The sequence below is a fragment of the Manis javanica genome, chromosome 3 (assembly GCF_040802235.1).
Source record: "Manis javanica isolate MJ-LG chromosome 3, MJ_LKY, whole genome shotgun sequence".
Classification (NCBI taxonomy): domain Eukaryota; kingdom Metazoa; phylum Chordata; class Mammalia; order Pholidota; family Manidae; genus Manis; species Manis javanica.
The window spans coordinates 88,634,173-88,652,621 of record NC_133158.1 but is presented as its reverse complement, the minus strand read 5'-3'; the positions used below and the strand labels follow the sequence as shown (position 1 = coordinate 88,652,621).

The window sequence follows — 18,449 nt, the reverse complement described above, 5'->3', positions numbered from 1 at the left end:
CAGTGCCAAATCTTCAAAGATGACCAGTTTCAGCAGCATATAATTAATGCAAGGCCAAGAGAAATTAATGATAATCATGATACTATTTGAATATAAATCTTTAAGGAAAAGAAGGTTTTCTGGAACATGTAAGTGAATTTAAAGGAATCCTAATGGTATGGGAAAACTGTTGTCCTCTAATGACTTTCAATTATTTTTCTGTCTTTTTGTAATACATAGTTTGTTCTTGTTGTTTGATTGGTTTAAACTTTATTTGTAATGAGAAGAGAAGTCTAATATACCTCTTGGGAAGTTAATCATTTTATAACTTTCATTTAATCAGCATTTCTTTTAATCCCCTTTTAGGCAGCCAAGGGCAGTTTCCACTAACACAGAATGTAACAGTTGTTGAAGGTGGAACTGCAATTTTGACCTGCAGGGTTGATCAAAATGATAACACCTCCCTCCAGTGGTCAAATCCAGCTCAACAGACTCTGTACTTTGATGACAAGAAAGGTGAATATATTTTCTTTTAAATGTTTTAATCATATTCTGAAATATACTAATTATAATGAATTTATTTTTCTGAGATGACTCAAATTATTCCTTTTGATTACCAAACTGCTGCTGCTTGTATTTAAACATGTTAAATATTAAATACTTTAGTTTGCAAGTCATAAACACTAAAGATAGCCTATGTCAACTTTTTAATAAAATAAACAGTTTTAATTCTGTTTTAAAAATAGTTTTATGCTTTCTCTTAACAATCATCTTCTCTCCAGATACCATATTCTTTTCTTCTTGTAGCTGCCTTGCATATAGATTGAATACTTTTTCCTCACTCCTGGTAGTATTATGTTATTTTTATTAACCTTTGTTTCATATATTTAGAAGATGCTATATGATTTTGGAAACTTGTGTGCTTTTATATTCAGGAATAGATTTGAAAATAAGAATCATAAAACAATTCCCATAATAAGTTCAAGTAACTCCATGTTTCCAAAATTAACTGAAATTAAGTAAGAAGCTGTATTTACTTCAAGTTGAGTCAGACTTCATTAATTAACTGGGCTTCCTAATTGGATGCCAGATTTTGATTGAACATTGTTGGAGAGTAAGGAAATTCCTATTATGTAACTGAAACAAACAACTAAAAGGGAATTTCTAATCCTTTGGATGAAGGCTTGTTACAACCATTGGGTGGGGGGTACGTGAGTTCATGAACAGTAATGAAAATATAGAGCTGTTACTTTAGATAAATTTAAATTCTACAAGATATAAATACCCATTTATATATTAAGTATTCAGCATAGTCTTAATACCTGGATTTCTTATGAATAAGAATATGCATAGGTAATAGTAAGATCATTTGAAATCAACTCCATTTTAATGATTAAAGTATAGTCAATTAGTCTAATACATGTGCCCATTCCACCTAAAATATGAATTCACTGTGCATTGCTATGGTTTTCCTCCTTGATGTGCTCTAGATTTAAGAAGAAATCTAAACTTTAATATATAATAAGGGATTTATTGAACAACTAACTTACTGATTGACAAATAGTTTTTGAGGTTTTCTTCATAAGGGCATTAGAGATGGAGAACAGACAGATAAAATCCCTGCTTCATAGGACATACAGTCTAGTAAGGGAGACAGACAGGAAGCACATGAACACAATATATTTTAGAGTACATTGGCAGGTGGGAAGTGTTGTCTAGACAGACAGATAATAGATAGATATCTAGAGAGAAGCAGAATGAAAGAGAGAGACTGATTTGTAAAATTTGGCTCATGTGATTTTGGAGGCTGGCAAGTGTGAAACTGCAAGGCAGGCCCACGGACTGAAGTCGCAGGAAGGAGCCAGCAGTGCAGCTTGGCCAAAGGCAGTCTGCAGGCTGAACCCCTTTTTCTCCCCAGGACCTCAACTTTTTTCTCTTAAGACTTCCCACTGATTGAATGAGGCCCACACCACATAATAGAAAGTAATCCACTTTACCCAAAGTTTACTGACATAAATGTAATCCAACCTAAAATACCTTCACAGCATCATCCAGACTGGTGTTTGACCAAATACATGATTACTATGCCTTAATCAGTTGACACATAAAATTAACTATAACAGAGGGTTAGGAATGCTAGCATTTCTTGTAAAACTTTATTTCTTAGAAAGAGCTTATGTTTACATGGTTTTTATTTTGCTATCTGGGAGACAATTAAAACAGATATCATTAATAGCCACATTTTCATAGGAGCATCTGGGAGGAAGGGGTTAAAGTTCTCACAATTATGTGAGGCTTAAAGCCAATATTATGACTCCGTATTTATGTTTTGATTAGAGTGTTGGATGTGCAATCATTCATATTTAACAGGTACTTTCAAAGAGATTATTTTAAAAATCTGAAAGTAGATTTTAAAACATTCATCTGATAAACACACAATAGTTCTATTAATGTAATTGGAATCCTTACTAATATTATTGATTACTTACTTCTTTTGATTAAGGAATTTTTATTCCATTACAGAAATTTTTAAACATACTTTATGAGACTATAAAGTGTCTCTTTGCAATTTGAGAAATATAAATAATATCTGATGTGATATTTTTAAGCTCTTTTAAAAAAGGATGTAATTAAAGAGTAATAAGTTGACTTATGAATTAATTAACTGCCTTAAAATTTCACAAATATAACCCACATTAACTAGCTTTTATTTCAGGTATATTCAATGGGAAGGAAAATTGTACAAGTAAGAATGAAGCATGAATTCTTCTTGATTTCAGTGGTTTCTAGCAAAAAATGTATCTAAATGATAGCATGCTAATATTATGTAAACTTTATGTTTTCATCTTAAATTTACTAGTGCTTTTAGGGTAGCGAGGGCACAGATCCTAAAAAAAAAAATATGTTAGGGTTTATTTTTATTTGCTCCTTCATGGTGTTTTGGGGAATTTATTGTTGTTTTAAAGCAGGTGATCTATGTTGCTTTCCAAAGAAAAAAAAAGTTAAATACAGCTTCAAAAAGTCACATAAAGAGATTTAACAACTATTTTGCTTTTAGTATTAATTGATTACAGGTATTTGTAAATCTGTATTTAGAACATATATGTCCAAATATAAGCAAATCTCTCATTTGTCCAATAATATAAAGCAAAAAAAATGTTTGTGATACAACAGATTTTTAGGGATGTTTGTATGGAAAAAATGAATGTATAGTTATACTACTTAATTTATCAATTTAATTATATGTACATATTTAAGATAATTAAAACATTAATTTAGAAATACTGTTTTTCTCTACCTTGCATTTAATGAAATAATCTTGCTTAGTATATTACTTTTTTGAAAATATAAGACACTATCAATGAGAAATGTGTCCAAGCAACAACTATGAATTTGTATAACATTAGAACAATTTTTTTGTCATTCATTCATCTGCAGGAATATAATAATGATTTCTTTTATGTACCAGCTTATTGTACTGCTTTTAGATTCACGTTTACAGTGACATCTACATCTGTGAGTTCAAATCCTCATGCATAGAAACAACATCTATACGAAATATCTTTGCCTATTCTCTTAGTGATTCTATAAGTTATCCCCTACAGAACATCTAAAACAGGAATTGATTCAGGTTGTTTCAGGCTAATGCATCTTTCCTGTAGAAAATAGATAGCAATTTGTAATACAAGATTTGTGAAGACTTGGAAATAAGGCAGCCCTTCTTTTCTGAGGGATAATTACTATGAGAAAAACCCATCATGTTTGATTTGGAATATTTAGCAATATATTCCTGCATCTTACTGCTATAAAGTAACAATATGTGGGATCTTATGAGTTGTTGAAGTATACACTTGCTTTATTTCATCTTTCCTTTCCCAATTGCAATAACAGCTTAGAATTATGTTGAAAAAGCCTCTGTGTGTGTGTGTGTGTGTGTGTGTTTGGTATAGCAGGCTTCATTTTTTTGTAAGCGTTTTTTCTAACTATTGTGTTCCTAGTCATTAGTTGCAACAGAATAAAGGAGTGTTGAATAAAGAAACCCTTTCATCAAGGACAGTCTAACATGTCCATTGCCTCACAAGTCATTGGTTTAGTTCTTACATGATGTGTTAGTGGAAGGGATCCTTGACAGTGGTGTCCATCAAATGCAGAGTTTGGAAATGAAAACATCAAATGCAGAGTTTGAAAATGTAAACATTTTTTTGAAGATTCTATATCACAGTTTTTGCCATGCCATCTTTTTGTATGCATTTACCTACCTGGCCTCAATCCTAAGGCTTATCTTGAGCAAACAAACATGCTATGTTGTGCCAGGGCCTAAGTGCAGAAGCTAAGCATAGGCTAGTGTGACTAGAATAATCCAGATGGGCTATGCAAGTGACAAGTGCTCAGGAGAACAATGGAGAAGTAAATGGGTGTCTGTGTCACTGATTGAGCCAGCTTCTACATGGGGCTGTGTTGTTAAAGGCTTCATCCATAGCTCTATTCATATTTCTGTCTCAGATATGTTGCCGCTTGTTCTCAGAAGCTTTCCAAACAGCATCTTTCAAGGGTATTCAGTATCACAGTGTTTTAATTGTGTCTCAAATGATGATAAAATGCAGCTGAGGTTCAGGAGCTTCACATTAAGAAAGTCAAATCTTATGATAGTCCCTAAGCTTAGGTTTCTGTACTGACATGGGTTACTGGTGAGGGAAGGGAGGAAGGGAATGAAAGAAGCAAGATACTTAGAACGAAACAAGTGCTTCTCATTGGCAAGTGCTGCTGCTACTCTCACCCTCAAGGTACATTCCAATAGCCATTCATGCTACCTGGATACACAAGTCTCCATGGGTCCTGGCTGTGGAGGCTGAAAAAAGAACTTAGGATGCTGGCCCACTGGTACAGTTAGCATTGGAAAAGGCTTTCTTACTTACTTGGAATTATAAGATAAAGAAAAGCAGGCTGTATATGATTTCATTTATTTGTGGAATATAAAAACAAACCAAAACAGCAGGAACAAAATAGCAATAGACTCATACACACTGAGAAGTAACTAGTGGTTACCAAGGGGGAGGGGTTGGGTTGGGCTCGGAGAGTGTGAAGGAGATCCAGGAGCATGGAGAATATAGTCGATGATTCTGTAACATCTTTCTACATTGATAGATACTTACCACAATAGAGGGGGTGAAGATTTAATATGGCTAATGGTTGAACCACTGTTTTGTATATTTGAAATGAACATAAGACTGTTTATCAATGATATTTCAATGAAAAAATAAATAAAGGAAAAGCAGACTGTGAGAGGGCAGTTGATGATCAGCTAAAGGAAAATTAACCTGAACCTCTTTGCTAGGACTATCAGGGAGGCTAAATGTGAATATTTTGGAATCTCTTAACAAAGGAGACAGGTGTCCAGGAAAAATTAGCTAAAGTGAAACCAGTATTGGAATATTTCTCATTCAGGTAAAATAAAGAAGGACAGGGAATTCAGGCTTTTGCTATCTTGAGCACATTTACTGTGTTCAGTAGTTTTCCCCACTTGCAAATAGAAAAACTGAGTATCAATCACTCAAGGAAATTTGTTCACATACATTCAGCTAATGATTGATAATGAAGTGGTTTGCTTCTAGGTGTGGCCTCTCTGTTGGTTTTAACCAGAATGCCCCTGAGAACAAAGGTATCTGGGCACCAGGTCACTTTAAATAACCTAAATGCCCTCTGCCCTTGATCTTGGGAGCTGCCTTTTAGTTAAAAAGCAACAATTCCTTTCAAATTGTTAAAAACACAAGTAGCATAAGACAGAGTGGTAATTATAGTTAGCACTGCAGAATAAAACTTCCCATAAGAACAGTATTCTTTATCTGTGAGGAGGAATTCTGCAGCCAGCAGCCACCTGCTAATATTTAAACTTAATTAAAGTTAAAAAATTTTTTAATTTAGTTTCTCTGTCATACTAGCCGCATTTCATTTATACAAAGCCATATGTGGCCCATGGTTACTGATTTGGAAGTCTCAATTCTAGGTGCTGATTAAGTCTTTAGATGCCATAATACACCTTATCCAGTTCTAACCTTGGCTAGCAGAATATGCACTTTCCAACTGAGAAAGCCCTATGTCATCATAAAAACATGTACTGAATATTAAATAAATGAAAATTGCTATTTAAATTGCACAGCTCTCATGGGGACATTGCAGCATAGGAAACAGGGAATCAGATCTGACTTCTAATCCTGCCTCTGACACAATTAGCAGAGTAATAAAAGGAAGGACCTTATCGACACCTCCCCCAAGTCAGATGTTCTGGTGGTTGGATCAGAATTGCATTTTTAACAACTTCCCTAGCTCCTTTTGTGTAGCTGAAAACCAGAAGTCATTAACCTATGAAGTAAATATTCAATTATAGTTCCTTGTTCATTTCCGTATAGTTGCTGTATGAAGACTTCTATAGCACTTTAGAACCTGAAAATCTAAAAAGAAAATAAAAATCAAGAGGAAAATTTACTGTTCTGATGGGTCAGAGGGACCTAGAACATATGAGGCTAGGCAAGGCTCCCTTGTTTCCCTTGTTATGACCCTCTGCCATTTTTCTTTACACAAATATTACTGCATCTGTTATAAACAGTGGGTAAGCATTTGAAATAATGGAGTGGATATAAAGAGACAGAGTAGGGAGTAGAGTTCATCGGAACACCACATGAATGTGTCGTATTTGGCAACAGAAATAAAAAAAATCAATTAGATCATTGTGTCTGCTTCTCTGCAGGTGTGAGGCAAAAACAATTGAAGTAGTACAATCTGATCACTTAACACTCAGGAAAGAACACTTCAGTTCCTTCCTTGTATTGACAAAAAATACTTTGGACAAACATTTCCAAGAGTGCACAGTGTACACATTCAACAAGCATGTCGCTGTGTGCTTGTTGTTTTTATATAAAAATGTAAACTACATTATTTTTTGTGATATTTCTTTTCATGGGAGTTTGACTTTTTTGAACTATGTTTCAATGATTCTCAAAAATTTTCCTGCAAGAAATTTCATTCCCCCAAAATCACTAGTGTTAATTATCCAATTATTCTGCTGATAATATTACATTAATACTGGGGCATTGGGAGAGGAAGAACATGAATAAGCTGTCCCAGAACAAGAAGTGATAAAGAGAAGAAAAATGAGATCAACCTGAAATGAAAGTACGAGTTCTCCTGGCTTCAAGTCAACCAATGCCGCCTGACAGTTTCTGTCCCTACAGTTGGTTTCAGTCAATGTGACAGGCTTTCAAGTATTAAAAATGAATTCAATAAAGCAAGTATGAAAGTGGCCAATATTACCATTCCTTTTGCTTTCTTAAAAAAAAATAAAATGTCATTTATAGTTTAAAATCTACAAATTTTAAGTAAGTTTCAACATGTTCACCTCTTCTCATTGGATTTACAACAACCCTGAACAGTAGGTATTCCCATTTTATATATGAAGAAACTTACTGACAAATTAAGTAGTAAATGACAAAAAGATGATGAGACCTGAGTTTTCTTGTAACAGGCCTAATTCACTTCATTCTGTTTCATTTCTGATAAGGACTTCATTGTCTTGGCTTTTTGGAATTTTGTTTTGTTTTTATTTTTCCTGTGGAAATTATGACTTCCTTTAGGTGATATTTCCAAATCACCTTTTCAGTGATAAATGTCCCAGAATATACCTTATCTCATATTTCAACCCCATCATAGCACAATAATTTCATGTGGATTAGCAGATTTCCTAGTAAATGTATACATATTACATGAGTATAAGTCAGGTTCCCATAGCAAATAAATACACTTGAGTTAACAAATAATGAACACAGTAGCTACAGATATACATGCGTAATTAAGCGAACTAGTTGAGATGATGCAGCACCGAGGAGCTAGCAACAGTAGGAGACCATTCTTTGAAACTACCTTTAAAAAGCAAGTTAAAGCTACTGTTGTGAGAGAAGACTTACGGTGAGGAGCTATAACTTGGGAAGCGGGGCCATGTGGAAATAATGTGAACTGACTTCTCTTTCCTCTTGCTTCCTGATCTCTTGTCAATGCCATCTATTGGCTAAGCTGAAATGGAAACCATAGGTCAAAAAATCCTGGGTTAGTTTAGACTCCCGGAAAAGGGCAAGAAAGAGAATATATCTGGAAGTATGAGCAAAAAGTAACCATGCATAGACAGATATTTCTCCCTATCCAATTTTCGGTAAAGAAAAATGTCCATCAAAAACCTTGAATCATTCTGTGCTTACAGTTCCTTTCAACTGAATTGCTTCTTTATGGGAGAAATAAGTCACAACAATTCAGTACTTTTCCAAAACGTGTTAATTCCTTCAATGTTATATTCCTCAAATGTAATATGTATGTTAAACTGTGTGCTAATAGATTTCTTCAAAAGATAATTTGCTTTCCCTTAATCTGCTAATGATAAAGTCATTATTGGAAATTCTCATTTCCAATAAGTAGCAGTAAGTAAAATCCTCAGTTGTATATTTTATAATTATTACCTTTATCTCTTATACTAATAATGTTTAAGTCTAACAATTTTAGGAAAAACATAATCATATACACTATATATTTATTTGTTATATGGTAAGTTAAACCATAACAGCATCAAGATTTGGAACATTGACATTCAAATCCTCAGATGGGTGCCTGAATGCTTTCAGCAAATTTTAATGTTGAGATATTTTAGAATTCAACATCATTTCCATATTTGATATTATATATTGAGAAATTAGGTTTCAGTAATATTACTACTTTTTCAGTACTTTTTATAATGCTTTCATTTAAAAATAAAAGTGAGATTTACTACAAATAAATCAAATAATAGTACCTCTGTGAAAATTACCAAGTTCCTGAATTAAGTCCTCTTTTTGCAAATTGCTGTTCACTAACATTTTTTCTAACAAAACACAACGGGGAAAAATGTTTTCTACAATCTTGAAATATTTCATTCTACTTTGTTATAATTAACTTGTGTGTTTATTCATTCATTCAGTAATTTGTAGCTGTCTACTGTATGATGGCCAGTGTTCCAGGTGGTTTGCAGTTATTGTAGTTTGTTGATTTCTGAGGAGTCCATTTCATGTAGAACAGCACTACTTGAAAGAAAGCTTGTCCTGACTAAAATTAGATTTCCTTTGTCGTCCAGTCATATGTATTTCTGGGCATATATTTTATTAAGTATGTTTCTGTATATTGATAAGACATACAGTCTGCACATATTCAGCAATTTTTGCAATGGTCCTAAACCATATGGAGAATACCATTTTTTATGGTCATGGCAAATAGAAGTGGGATGATGGCTAGAATGAGACTGAGTGGACAATCAATGTCATTGCGCCACCTATTTCCATCTTCCAAACCAATAAAAAAAAATGCAGACAATGATCAGTCAGGTTCTGAGGAAATGCCTTATCTTTTGTGATATTCCAGATCCTTGATGTTGGGAATGAATGGTTATTGAAGAAAGCAGGTTTCACTAAGTAAATGTCCTTCATCTATACATAAGATAAATCTAAGCATATTAATATTTTTAAAATTTCCAAGTCACAATTTCAGTACAAGCCTATGAATATTTGTGAAGTATTGCTATGTTCCAGGAATTATGCTGGGTACTGTAACTACTAAAATAAATAGCAAGTGGTGAGTTGTCATATACAGCAGGGGAAAATATTGGGTAAAGCCGTCTGTAAGTAGGTAATTATAATTCTGATTGTTGCTTAATAAGCCTCATTGTGGGGATGCAAATGCCCAAACAAATGATAAATATATCTTCCATAATAAATATATCTTCCATGAGTCTAGAAAAAAATTATATGATTTGAAAATATGCATGATTGAAACATATTTTTTGATGAAATTAATTTGTTTAAGGAAACCACTGTAAATAAACTAGTTTGCTAGTATGTGCTACTTGCTAAATATCAGATGGAGCAGCATACTGCACAGGTATTGGATTTCCTGGTGACATACTTCCGTGGTCTCTATGTTGAATAGCCTTTTAATCAGAATCAGCATAGGCACCATAGAGAACTGAAAATATTCTAACATTTTAAAAGTAACTTTCAAATAGCATCATCATTATAGTTCATTAGTAAGTTAGGGAAATCTTAACACTGTCCAAAATACTGTCTGTAATATATAAATTTAATTCTACTTGTAATTACATAATTTTGATTCATACAAATATAATTATTTTAAGACAAAACACAGTGTTTAAAGTTTTGTTACTTAATTTTAGTGTTTTTGCAAGTCCTGTGTTTCTTTTATAATTTACACCAGATTTTGAGGGAGTAATTATCCCCACCTATGATGAATCTGCATTGTAGAAATGGTGCTAATTTTTTTAGTTTGAGGCTGATGAAGACAGTTCTAGAACACTACATATAGGTTATTCTACTCAAAAACTTAGATCCACCACATTTCTATGTTCTAGTTTCAAAATACCCATAAAGAAAAATAGACTGGTTCAGCTTTTACTAGGTGCCTCTGCTGTGCTTGCAGGTGTAACTAAGGGTTGTGGCCAATAAGCCAAGCAGCCACTATAATTTACATTTACTACATCCAATGAAGGTCCCACTCAGTAGGTTCAGTGTGTAGAATCTATGCAGAATATTATTCTCTCTTGACAGAATCCTTTATTTTATGAAAATGATCTTAACATAAAGTACAAAATGAATAAGAAAAGCCTATTTCAAATATTATTACTTGGATACCTCTAATGAGTACAGCCACTTTTTTAATCGTAAAGAGATTATTTTTTAAAGGTAAACTTGGAAATATTGTTCTAAGTACCAAAGAGTGGAAATAGTAACACATACATTCATTAATGGCAATAGTAATTTAAAAACGATTTGATTATGATTGTATTGTACTTAAAATGTTAATGAATATGATCTACCTTTCAAATTATTCACTTGGTTTTCTTCAATTATTTTGGATATTTCCTGTATTTATAAGTACTGAGTGTTTTTCCTCCCCCATGATGAGTCCTCAGGTAACATTTATTTCTCCACTACTCAAACAAAATAATACAATTTCAAAATATCTTCTCCTGAATAAATGCATTGTTTTATATTGTATGAGCATAGAGAGCTATAAATTCGTATAGGTACTCTACTTTCCTTAATTTATTATTTCTTTAGTCCCAGATGTGCTTGTGAGTGATCCTTAGAAAACAGCAGTAAATGAGCATTTTGTATCCTGTGAAATGTAGGAGGCAACGTTATTTAGTACCAAAGTGTGGGTGTTTGTCAAGAATTAAGTCTCCTGATTTTAAGCCTATTTGTATTGAAATTAGTGAGTGGACTCAATTACAAATGGAAAATTGAGAGGTGAAATGGTGAGTGATTGGTCTGTATGTTCTATAATGTTCACTTTTATATTTCAGAAAGCATGGTATTAGTTTAGAATGAATGGTAGTATGAATTTCGACTTAAACGTATTGTGTTTGGACTTTCAAAGCCCCTTCAAATACACATACCCTACCTTCCTTTTAATACTGAAAATTGCAGGCCATGATAGTGAATGAACCATTCCTCGAGAGTTATGATAAAAGTATCTTGTAAGGACCAGTAACTATATTCTCTTATGAGAAGATAATTGGTTATTAGTCATTTATTTATTTATTTACTTACTTATTTATTTATCTATACTTATTTACTTATCTATAAAATCCTATCTAATGAACTTTTACCACCATTATAGATGAGTTAGTTGGTTGAAGTTTTTAGGCTTGGTAGTCATGGCAAGTGCATTTGACTTCCACCATCGATTTGTATGTGATCATGAACTGACCCTGATTACACAAACCAATCTCAGTTCCAGCCTTTATGCCTCTTAAGGTCAGAGTGGGTTGTGAAGGGCCACCTGCTGCTATACCTAGGTATGCAGGCTGAAACACTTTCTAGAGATACTTTTGAAATTTTTGAAATGTTGGAAAGTCAATGTTACAACATCAAAAAATAAATAAAAAGCTAAACAAAAGTCAGCCTTTGAAGTCTTAAGCAATTTGTACCTAACTGAAGTTGGAATCTTAAATATTCCCTTTAGTCTGAAAGTGGCTGTGAATGTCTAAATACCTGAAGGAGGTCTTTTAGTTAATAGAACATCAGAGACACTGTATTTAAATGGTAATATGTAGCCACATGCATTCCTAGGTTTTATAACTATGTTGAAAGTGAGATGCAATGAAAGTTTCTAATTTGGAAGCTGAGTTGCTGCTGTAAAGACTTGGAGGAAAGGACCTAAGTTAGAGCAAGAGAATTTGGAAGAGGAGGGTTCTTTCCTTCCCCTTCCTGCTTCTCTTCTTTTTACTTTGAGTGTGAGCTTTTCTAGTGTGAGAGATTCATAAGAGTTGTTGAGGGTATCCCCTCCGCGAAGCTGCCCCTTAGACGATGTCATGAAGAGTGGCATTGAGCAAGAATGGAAGCCAGTCCTGGGGCCCCAACACTGGCAGTTACTTTAACTGACTTCTTTGCTCCTTCTATATATTGACTAGATATCTAACAAGTCAAAATGTGCATTTGTGTTTTATTACCTCCTCACTAAATATTCTTACTAGTTATAATAGCGTTTTGAACTTCTTTGTGGTTATATTGTCCTGCAATTGTCTACAAATAATAATGCTTCTGCCTTTAAATAGCCATGGCTCTCCTTTTGTTTCCTGCCTTAGCACAGCAGCTACAGTATATATTCTTTTAAAATTAGAGGAATGACAGGTGGAAAACTGTTCAGTATTTGAACAACTAAGGAAGGGAGGCTTTGAGTATAGAGAGGTGAAAGGAAGAAAAAAAATGATTTGAGCACCCAAGGTGTGATATCATGACCTGCATCAAAAAGAGAGCTAAGGAAATAAAGAGAAAGAACGTATTTGAAAGTTATTCAAGCAAAGAATTGAGTGGGCTTGTTGATGTTATCATGCAGCCAAAAATTAATTTCTAGTTTTCAAGCCAGGAACAAAGTAGTCTAATTTTCAGTAGTCATACAATTGATAATATTATTAATCCACTACCATCTTTGTATGTCAGAGAAGGTGTGACAAAGGAAATTATAATTTTGTTTCTATGGTGTCCTAAGATTATAGATTCAAAATAATTAGTTGGATGTGTCATTTACTCTATCTTAACAGTTTGACATTATGTGCACCTTAGCGTGATTAAGATCCCATCATTCATTCGGTAACACTTACCGAGCTGCTTTTTGCCAGGAGTTGTTCTGGGTACTTTGAATATAGCAGAAAACAAGACAGGCTAAACTCTGCCCTCATGCAACTTAATTCAAGTGAGAGGAAACTGACCATGAGTGAAATAAATAAGTAAATATATAGTTTGTCCAAAGGTGATGAATTCTATGCAAAACATTTAAGGATAGGGAGAGGGGAAGTACCATTTTAAATAAAGGATGGGGCAAAGTCTCATTAAGAAAGTGACATTGAAGCATAGACTTGAGGATAGAGAGCTAGAAGAGGGACTGTCTGTGGGGTCAGTGAGCCAAGGAGAGAAGCAGCCTGAAATGGGAGTGCTCTGAGTATATTTGAAAAGCTCTCAGCCGATGTGTGAAGATCAGAGTGAATGGGAAGGTAAAAGTGTGGGAAGTGTGAGCAGGTGGTGTCCTGTCACCCATTGAAAGATTCTGGCATTTTCTCTGATCAAGATGAGAAACAACTGGAGGGTGTTGAGCAGAGGAATGTTCTTATAAATATTCTAACAGTATCACTTTAACTAAGGGGGCAGGGAGTGGATTAGAAGCAGAGAAGAGTTAAGAGGCTGTTGCAATAATCAAAGCAGAAAATGAAGTTGGTTTGGATCAGAGAGATAGCAATGAAAATCATGAGAATAAGTGGAATTTTCTGTGTATTTTGAAAGTATTTTGACCAGTTGATGGCAAAAATGAAGGGTAGAAGAGCAAAAGAGAAGTGATGTATGACTTTTGGTTTGAGCCCCAGTAATGACTTAATAATAATTATTATTGATAAATAATGGACTTGAAAAGGGAGATAAACCAGAATGCACAGGGCGGTGGGGGGTGAGGGTCATGACTATTTGGGGGAAGGTTTGAATTTGGCCTTGTTACATTTTAGATTATTAAGCTTCAAAAGGGAGTTGTGTAATGAGCAATTGTGTATATGAGTCTAGAACCCAGGAACTGATTCAAGTTGACAATCTTAAGCATAGAGTAAGCATTTGTTACCAGACTGCTTGGTGTGACCAAAAGGATCTAGAGAAAAAGGCTCCAAGGAATGAATCTTGGAATCCACCACCAACAACAGGTTAAGATGATGATGAGGAAACAGTATTTGAATCATGGATTTAATACTTTTTTTAACTTTTTAAAATTTAAATACTTTTTTAAAAATTACTTTTTTTAACCTTTAAAAAAATTTACAAACAACTTTCCATATATTGTGACCTTGGCCTACAGAATAATTCTGAAAAGCATGCCATGATAGAACTAAAAGCTGGTTAATGTTTGCTCTGCAATTTACAAGTTTTAAGCATTCCAACTTTCATTTTTTCCCTCTGATGTTAATGTATGTTATCATACACATCCAGAAAGTAAATCAACATACCTATGGGTCTCCACATACACCATGTTTCTTCAAACCTGTGTTTTATATAAGGTTCTGTCTTCCAACTATGCCCTTTCCTGTCTGGTTTAACCCTCAAAATCACATATAGACAGGCAGGAAAATTTTGTCCTCTTTTCTGGGCAGATGGCAAGGTCAAGAAGAGGCCGTTCAGACATCAAGGAAATGGCATCAACCAGAAGCCCATGGGGGGGCGATTGGAGATCAATCCGGTATTTGCCTTAGGCACCCACAGAAGCTTCTGAGAACACCTCCAACTTAATATAGGACTGAACCATCCACTTCCCACTGTTATGTTAATTTAGGTTCCCTCCTATTATTGAAGAAAAAAAAAGTGAGAATAATAACAAACATAGGCAAAGCAAAGCTCCCTAAATCCTACTCTTCCATTGGCCTACTCCTATAGCAAGAACAGAGGGGAGCTGCTCATATTTGTTGTATGTGGAGGCAGCTGGGGTGTTCTTCCTGCAACGTTCAGGGCAAGGTTTTAGGTGTGGAGCTGCAGTAGTGACTCAGCAAACAAACTAACCTCGCTCATGGAGCTCTGTCACTACTTCTCAATCATCTGTGTTGAGAGCCATTTGTTTCCTTAAGTCAAGCAGAAATGATGCATATAAGGTAAAATAAAAATGAGTTATTAAAAAATGAAATAATAAAGCATACAAAATACAAGCCTGAACTTTTTATTATTAGGTTCCACAAACATATGAAAAAAGAAAAGAATTACAAAATTTCATATATTCATTGAGTATGGATGTTTGGAGAATAATACAGAGAATTATTATTACACATATATATTTTTTGTTATTCTGCAGTCAGAACTAAACAAAATATTAAATGAATAGTAATTGTTCATATTAAGTATGCACACTTTGTATAAACACCATATATATATCAATTATTTAAATTTTAATATGACATGTGCTTGCTTCTTGTAATTTATCTAATCTCTTTGGATTGACTTTAGCATTTCTTGCAGGGAATAATGTATAATCTAAGCTGTTTCCATGTCTTATATTAATAGCAGTCACAGTAGAAATATGAATCTCAGACAATTTCAGTAGTCTTAAGATACTTTAAACTTTTATTCAAAATGAGGCAAGTTTTGCAGCATTTTCAAATTCATCTTCAATCTTTCATTCATTAGTAGCCATTTCCAGTATTTATTCTGTAAGGCTATAGTAGTTAAAGACATTTTTTGATGAAAGATATTGACTCAGGATCTCTGAATTTCTACATGTGGATCTTTTTTGATAGAATATACATTTCAAAATATCCTATCAGTATTATAAGTTGGTCTGTGATAACTTTTTGCAAAGGTGCAATGTCAATATCACAATTTCTTCCACTGCTAATTGGACTTAATTTATGGGCTGTTTCATAAATAATTGTAGAAAATGTGTTCTTCTCAGCTTCTAACTTTTGCTTTGCCCCTTGATCTTACCTGCCTTTGTAAAACATGTTGCATTCCATCATTACAAGAAGTACTAAGATCATTAAGCCACCAAATATATCAAACAAATATGGAAGGCCAGCTAACGTATTTAAAATTTGGGAATGGGCTGGTTTCTTATCTTGTAGAAACAAGAGCTTTTTGTTGTTTATTCTCAGCAGATGTTTCCACATCTATAACCTATATACCTTAGTATGCAGCAGAGTTGTTTATAATCAACTTCTATTATCATATGAAAAAGAGAAAAACCTAGTACTTAATGCATTTACTTTAATATAATCGCACATTTTACTACCCTTCCAAAAACCCTGATATTCAGCTGATATTTTTATTGTTTAGGAAGACTTTTTTAATGAAGAAAACAGTACATTTGTGTATAATCCGAATTAGATCCTGAACCAGTCATTCAAAATGCTTCCCTGCCATTGTAGCTTGCCAGCATACTTCCACAAAAATCTTAAGCTACAATCCAAATTTGTTGACACAGACAACACACTTGGAAGCCATGGCAATGTCAGATTGCTATAAAAGTTGCTAACCATTTATTCTCAACTTCTGAAACTGTCTCTTTGCAGTGGAGAAAATACCTACTTTGTAGAGGTGTGGTTAAGATTATTAATAATCTTGGATAAGTGCTTATAAAATAGGCATTTGATTTAAAAGAACTATTAAATCGCATTACACAGTTACACTACATTTTAAGCAAACATGAAGTTGCATGAAGGGATAAATAAAACACTTTACCTGAACTTAAAGATGTGAACACTCTTATAGAGAAATGGATTTGTCTATCTGTATCTGTGTGTCACCTATGCATCTATATATAGAGAGAGGGAGAGAGAGAGATACATGATTGTAACATGAGTACCGCCTATAAAAAAAAACTAAAATCTTCTATAAAGTGTTGAGAGACTAGGCAGAAGAATTCTGTGAAATTAGGAAGATTAGAAAAAACTGAAAACAGGGAATAGATTTTGAGATTGGCTTAAAAGATGGCAGAGCAAGTTGCTGCAGTTTAAGATAGTGCTGAAAGCTTTCTGTTCATTTTACTATTATGCTCATATCCTGGCACATTTTTCTCTACATAAGATGTGCTGAGTAAATAGTGTATAATCTATTTTAGCTGAGAGTGCTTGAAAACCACTAACTCATATGGTACTCACAATGAAGGTACTGCCGTGTGTATTTTATACGTAAGGATACTGAAGCAAAGACAAACTCAGTAACTTGCTTAAATTTGAAATGTGTGCACTGGTACAAGGATATTAACCCTAAGCAGTCTGACCTCACAGCCTATCCTCACCAGCAGGAAATAGTGCCCTCTCATGGGGAATAGGTGGAGCTAAGAATGGAAAGGTCAGAGAGAACTTAGAGGGGAAGATACCTGACAAAGGATTTTTCCAGAAGTCAAGGTGAACTCGTATTATGCAAGGTAAGCTGTGAAAGGTGATCGATGAAAGGAGGTATGAATGTCCAAGGCGCAGGGAAGATGGAGCTGGTGCACTATGCAGGAGGAACTGGAGCTGCAGGTGGGGTGGGGAGCTGGGAATGAAAGCAGGATGGAGTCTCATTTCATTCCTTGGTTAGATCTAAAGAGTACGTGGAAGGTGAAAATCAGTTGTAAGTTTAAATTGTTTCAAAATGCCTGAAATCATCTCGGATTGTGAGAAGCAAGACCATCTGAGAGCGGCTACACATCCCCCATGTCCCATTTCTACTCTCGGGTATCTCCTTGCTGGGCGGAGTGGCAGTATCCCCAGAAGGAACGAGGCAAGTGCAAAGCAGTTAAGACCCAAACCAGGCAGTGGGAAAGGAAAAGAAAAAGCAACTGTCAAGAACATTGAGAAATTTGAGTTTATATTGACAATAAACTGGTTGAATGTATAGTTTAGGGAAAGGCATGAATATGAGTCAATAATAGTCAATGATAGCTCAGTTTTCAAACCTCAGTGAATGTGATGCCCTAAATATAAATGCAGAATTTAGAAAGTGATGAATGTGAGGAGAAAGGGTCAAATTGAAAATAGGGAGAATAATGAATGATGAAAACTTTGAAAGGAAGAGTAATTTGTCTTAAAAAATTATTATTTGCATACATGAATGCATGTGTTATACTGTTAAATAGGTATACTTGGTTTGGGTGTTTGAGAACAATATAAAACTGATAAATATTTAAAGTAAAATTATCACGAGGATAAATAGATCACAGCAAAAAACACAGGACACCATCAGAAGTTTCAAGATAAGAGCATTTAATGAATGTACTATTACAAAGATGTGGGAAGTCTTACGGGAACCAACCAAAGACCAATGACTCAGGGACCAACAACAGGAGACTCTTATATCCCTAAATCCGAAATGTCATGTATCCTAAGCTGTAACTGAACATGTGGCCAGCACCAGAGACAAAAGTCTCCTGCCACTGCCTCT

At 34.3% G+C, this 18,449-nt stretch overlaps 1 protein-coding gene across 5 annotated transcripts in view; it reads left to right on the top strand.

The window, feature by feature from the left end:
• Positions 1-18,449, top strand: part of CADM2 (cell adhesion molecule 2) — a 1,133,262-nt gene that overhangs the window by 895,666 nt on the left and 219,147 nt on the right. For all 5 annotated transcript variants that reach the window (XM_037001690.2, XM_037001693.2, XM_037001691.2 and 2 more), the window contains one exon: positions 346-495. In XM_037001690.2, the coding sequence (XP_036857585.1) occupies positions 346-495 (150 nt within the window). The remainder of the gene's footprint in view (positions 1-345; positions 496-18,449) is intronic.